This window comes from Pomacea canaliculata, linkage group LG5 (genome assembly GCF_003073045.1).
Source record: "Pomacea canaliculata isolate SZHN2017 linkage group LG5, ASM307304v1, whole genome shotgun sequence".
Classification (NCBI taxonomy): domain Eukaryota; kingdom Metazoa; phylum Mollusca; class Gastropoda; order Architaenioglossa; family Ampullariidae; genus Pomacea; species Pomacea canaliculata.
Window position 1 is genome coordinate 25276947 of NC_037594.1, and position 5773 is coordinate 25282719.

The window sequence follows — 5773 nt, forward strand, 5'->3', positions numbered from 1 at the left end:
AAACGTCTGGTCACCTTAGTTTATTACTCTGTGTCTGTGTTTACAGAAGTATTATTAGGGTTTAATATTCAGTGTCCATATTTCCGGAAGTCTGTTTGCATGTCATATTCTATTTTTAGTGGCACGAGGCGCCAGGACTTTGGTCAAGTACGGCGAAGATGAAACATTCAAGTCGACAGCATTTAGTACCGACTCGTGTAATTCGCAGATAATTAACTCTTCTTTTGTAATTAACTTTCATCGATATCTTCTAAAGAGTCTCACTAACAACATTAACACTCAGTAAAACTCACGTGATAAGACACAGTGTCAAGGTTGGTGTCTTTTAATGATTCCTATTTCTAACAAAAATTAATAACATAATGATAACAGGATAAGCACTGCTGCACACAGCCTTAACCACGTTGGCAACAATCAGCTTGTGGATCATGGCTGCCGGGCTGACATCTGGTCACGTGACGTACACAACGCCATCTTGCTCGTCCCTTCTAAGTGAACAGTTCGCAAAATAAATAGTTCCCAGTGGAAACACATCGGAAAAAGGGCTTTGAAACACAAATGATGCAGAAAATCGTGTGGAATGTGTTAACCGCACCTTGTAGTGCCTGGAAAAGGTCAGAAAAACAAAATAAGTGATTTGACAAATGACTAAAGAACTAATTCTATCAGACGACAGAGTTAGTGTAGAGAACAGCCTTGTAGATAAGGTTTTTTTTTTTCGTCAAAGAGTCAAGAAAAATAAGAAAAGATAAGAATAAGGATAGATAAAATAACAAACTTACCCAGACAGTGTGCACGGTTTCTGAAAAAAGGACAGTGCGGTATGATAGATAAAAATTATGAAAACACGCCCAGACTTTCACAAAACCAATGCCAATCAACCATTAATACACGAGACGCTATTGAGTGGAAAGGTTAGGACAGAATATTGCGAAAACAACAGGAAATATCAGAAGACAGAGGTAGTATGAGAATAACAGAAGGCACCAGACGACAGACAGATGTAAGAATAACTGGAGGTATCAGACGACAGACGTGTTGTTAGAATAACAGCCTCATGGATGAGAATCAAACGCTGATTTCTCATACTTTACAGAAAAAATTATTACTCACTCGTTAATACCGCCTGGTCCTCCTGTTGATGTAGAAAACGATCATAAGCAAAAACACAAACAAGTAAACAAGTAAAAACCACCCAAAAAATAAAAACAAAGACAGTATCATCACCATCACACACACAAATAGGCAAGCCTGTGCACACGCACACACACACGCACGCAGACACACATACGACACACACACACACAGAGTAGCGCGAGAAAGGTTCCTTGGACTGGTGGTTGTGATGGTTGTGAGGTAGAGGGGATTGAAGGTACAGTGATTATCTCCCTTCTCCTCTTACCCACGTATGCTTGTCTCCCCTACGCCTCTCCCAAAGAACGCGAAACTCTCTCCCGTCTTAAAAACACTGGCTATAAATGTTGGGAATGTAAACAAGGCAACAATTTGAGACGTTGGAGGTATTCACACAGTCATAATACATGAATGAGAGAAGAAAAAACCGCATGCTTAAGAGAAGAATAAACCGCATGCTTAAGAGAAGAAGAAACTATTTGCATAAGAGAAGAACTTAGACTACATATATGAAGGAAGAAAGAGTTGTATTCTATAGAGAAGAATAAACTGCATGTAGGAGAAAAAGAAAAAAAAACTGCAGGTGGGAGAAGAAGAGCGCCAAGTGAATGTATGAGAGAAAAACACTCTGTGATGTAAGTCAGGTTAACAGTCAAAGGTTTGCATGTCTGTGGTGAGTCCTCGAGTCTCTACAGCGCTACTTACGTTTGGCCATGGAATCTTCTGGAAAACACAAAAATACTGTCACTTACCTAGGTACTGCTATAAAAATAAAATACTGCCACACACATCAAACAGTCACACACGTAAAATACTGTCACACACATGAAACTGTCACACAATTAAAATACTGCCACCGAAACTTTGTTCACAGACATTTCCTAATCTCTGTTCACAGACGCTTCATAAGCTGGTAGTTCACAGATTATTTTAAGCTCTCTTTTATTCTTTTATTGCTAAGCTCTCTGTTCATAGACAGACGGTTAGTAAGCACTCTGTTCACATGCTGCCACACACCGTCGTTGTTGAAAGTGTCGCTGATGTAGCTGGGATCGTTGAAGTCACGGATGGCGGACGCCTGGTAGTCCGGCGACTGAAGTGTTCTTTGCCTTGACGCCAGCACCAGATGGTCGAGGAGGGCTCTCAGAAACAGCTTGTTGTCTGCAATAGAGAGGTCAAGGGGTCAAGGCACAGTTTCTGTACTCTGTTAACTGTGCACGTGTCAGGTCAGTCCTCGCGGTGTGAGTGAAATCATCTGTACATCTGTACACCTGTACACACCTTTCTGAGACGGCGCCGAAAGCTCACCATCCCTCTCTCTCATCTGGAGTTCGGAGTAGTCTGCAACAGGTACAAAGGAATCTTACATGTGATATATGCAGATGCAAGATTTACAGCGATGTGCAAGCTCACACGTGTGAGTGGTTCATCGGCCAGCTGACCATGTGCGTACCCTCAGCACATTGAGGACCGCGCGGCCTTTTCCAGTCGGCGTATCATCCACCCGTGGTGGATGCACCGCTGTAACCACAGTAGAGTCTAAACTTGTCACTGTACGTAAATGAATGAATCCATAAGGGAGGAAACCCTGGATACTTTAGGAATTGTTCCTCTGGGGATTGCTTCCCTTTAACATCTGAAAAAGTCAACCAATCAGGTATTTTGTTTGAAAGTAGGCGAAGTTTTGGTTGACTTCGCGCCATGTTGATGTTCGTTGCCAGTTACTCAATTAGACATAGATTTGTACTCAAACAACAGAAAATGAGAATAAAACAGTAAGTAATATTTAAATTCTAATGTATATTGTAATAAAATATATGCTTGTTTTGTACTTTGTCTTTCTATATATTGTGTAAATAATTTTTCTCAATTTCTAACTTTTTACCTACTTCCCGATTTGTGAATTCTCTGCCCCTTACAGTTACAATCTTTGATTTGATTTTACTCCAAGAAAACAAAACCTAATATTTTTTAAATTTACAGCACGTAAATGTTTTTAAAACGGAGTATCGCGTATACTACCTATAGTGCAGACAATGCTAGGTGAGGAAGTTTCCTCGAGTGTAGACACAGTGTTCCCGAACGTTCTGGAAGGCTACCCAGCATGCATTTAGCGGAAACTCGGATAGCAGCGGGTCAGGAGGGTGGTTGCGAGGATTTCACGGGTGAATGGATTGTCAGTTAAACAGTTTGTCCACACGCTCCACACGAGTGTGACATGCAACTGGTTTCTGGTTGTAGGACAGAGGGTGAACTCACTCTCTGATATACTGCCACTCACCCTCTCACATAGTTTCTGTCACTCACGTAGAGGACAAAAAGACGGACGTAGTGGGAGGGGAAGGCGCGCTGGGGGGAGGGGACACCGGAAGGGAGAAGGTGAAAGAGAGACATAGAGATCGGTGTGACCTTACTAACCTCTCGTCAGCGGTGCCAGTCGTTCATAATTAATGATGCCAACGTTACACCACCACCGCGAACTTTCGCGACATTTCAGCAGTGAAAGCAGAGAAGGAGGAAACAGTATGGCGCGGTCCTCGGGGTCTTTTGCTGACCTCACACAGAGACCCATAATGCATTAGTCTGTAGCTCCCAGTCCGTGTACTGACCACACAGGGCTATCTATAATGCAGCGGCCGTCAACATCCAGCTTTTCTGCTGCTGGGCATGTGTGCGTGTGTCTGTGCGTGTGTGTGTGTGTCCGTGCGTGTGCATGTGTGTGTCCGTGCGTGTGCATGTGTGTGTGTGTGAGAGAGAGAGGGTGTTTGTGCATATGTCTGTGTGTGTGTGTGTGTGTGTGTGTGTGTCCGTGCGTGTGCATGTGTGTGTGTGTGTGTGTGAGAGAGAGAGGGGGGTGTGTCTGTGCGTGTGTGTGTGTGTCCGTGTGTGTGAGAGAGAGAAAGAGGGTGTGTGTATATATATATAGGAGGGATCCTGAAGACCGAGGGAGGTAGGGAAAGCTAAAGGGAGGGAGAGAACGAGAGAGAGGGGGAGGAGAACTAAAGTTATTTACTAAGAGGGTTTCAAGTGAGAATTCAACTAACAAAAACATCAAATGGATAAACAAATTAAAAAATTTAAATCCGGTTGTGATATGAAGTAGAGATATAGTCATTTGAAGGAAAAACATCTTGTGCTGTCTGAAATTTCGACAAGACTTAAGAAAAAGTTTTATTCAGAGGCACAGTGAGGAACTTAATACGACCACACTTTACAACACACACATGTACACGGATTCATTCACTCTCTGTCCTCGCATAATCCTCGAATTGATGTGGGATGGTGGGATGACAAAAGCAAATCATTCTAGTTTAGATACTTTTCTCTCACAGCAATTCAGGATTTGGGTTTAACGTTCTAGTATCTATGACACTGCAGTCTTATTAGTGCCATCGTAATGTTTGTCAGGGATAAAACTTCAGAGAGAAAACATCTTTATGACTAATTTAGGGTACAGTGCTGACTTCATGGTACAGTGCTGTATTATAGTTATGACAATAATTTACTTTCAAGTGCTATGTTATAGTTATGACAGTAATGTATACTGTGTAGTGCTCGATTCTTTGATGTATAATGCGAGATTCCATATTGTTTATATTTTCTCTTTTTTTCAAATGTCTGATGAAAGCAGGAGGACACAATGAAATTGAGGCAGCAACACTCACCTGACGGGTAGGAGAAGGTCAGACTGGGCACCAGCACCAACACCAGTGTCAGAGATAACCAAGCTGGGGACATGTTGTTTACCTGCTGACAAGTCACAGAGATAGATATCAGACTCGCATGGGGCGTGGCAAAAACACTACTAAGCCATCCACGGGCCGCGAGAATGTACAGAAGAAAATAAACTAAGGAAAGAGAAAAGAGAAGCAATAGCTGAGAAACGGAAAGAAAAAGGAAAGAGAGAGAGAGAACTTGCAGTAAGACACCCTTGACCTCTCAGAATACAGTGTAAACAGTTCCTAACACGAAACTTTTGTTTGCGATAGACGGGCACCAATGTGTTGGTCTCTCAATTGACAAGACGACAGGCAAGACTGCAACAGAGATGTGTTGTCAGATGTGGACAGACGACAGGAGGACAGCGGGTAGGTTCTTACCTGGGCTGAAGACAGAGTGGGCAAGTTGTGCGACTGGATCGTTGTGTCGTCAGGTGCGTGTGAAGGTCGAGTCAACCAACGACGGGCGAGTTGCCAGTGAGTCTGATGCTGGTCGGAACCTCAGTCCTGATGGTCATTCCAGCAGCCGGGGGCTGGTGAGTTATTGACTACTAGTGACCCCGCCTCTGGTTCCGCCCATCGAAGTTGTGTGGTAACACGTGGACCGGACAAACATGGCCTCGTACCACGTGACTTCAACAACCATTTTGATCCTTTGACGATTACATTGCGACTCCACCAATACGTGCACAGCTTCTTTGTTTTTATTTAGAAAGCTGCGTGCACCATGTTGTACACTTTGTGTGGAGGGCTGTCAATTGGTTAGCATTAACTTATCGCAAAATCATATCCGCATGACCGTTGGAGTGACTGTTATTACGACAGCTCATTATGACTGCACGTGAGGATCAGTCTAGAATTAAGCCAACAGCCCGGTCATTCCTTTAACTGACGTGTCACGTGTTCTTTGCACAGCGCCA

General features: G+C 43.3%; 1 protein-coding gene across 4 annotated transcripts; it reads right to left on the minus strand.

Moving 5' to 3' along the window:
* Window positions 1-307: 307 nt before the first annotated feature.
* On the minus strand, window positions 308-5416 carry LOC112565011. Of its 4 annotated transcripts, none has more exons than XM_025240216.1 (8): window positions 5235-5396; window positions 4800-4884; window positions 2416-2475; window positions 2152-2295; window positions 1840-1857; window positions 1114-1135; window positions 783-802; window positions 308-605 (listed from the first exon to the last, which is right to left on the minus strand). In XM_025240216.1, the coding sequence occupies exons 2-8, from the start codon at window positions 4870-4872 to the stop codon at window positions 586-588; spliced, it is 357 nt and encodes a 118-aa protein (XP_025096001.1). In that variant the 5' UTR covers window positions 4873-4884; window positions 5235-5396; the 3' UTR covers window positions 308-585. The 4 variants fall into 4 exon arrangements, with proteins under 4 accessions (XP_025096001.1, XP_025096002.1, XP_025096004.1 ...); XM_025240217.1 differs by having other exon boundaries at window positions 4800-4881; window positions 5235-5393; XM_025240219.1 differs by lacking the exon at window positions 2416-2475 and having other exon boundaries at window positions 4800-4881; window positions 5235-5416.
* Between the last annotated feature and the right edge of the window lie 357 nt (window positions 5417-5773).

Excerpts from the sequence above, each read along its gene's own strand:
- LOC112565011 (XM_025240216.1), bottom strand. The coding sequence starts at position 4,872 with ATGTCCCCAGCTTGGTTATCTCTGACACTGGTGTTGGTGCTGGTGCCC. Across the intron at positions 2,476-4,799 it reads GACCTTCTCCTACCCGTCAG|ACTACTCCGAACTCCAGATG; the intron begins GTGAGTGTTGCT and ends TACCTGTTGCAG. Across the intron at positions 606-782 it reads AAACCGTGCACACTGTCTGG|GCACTACAAGGTGCGGTTAA; the intron begins GTAAGTTTGTTA and ends GACCTTTTCCAG.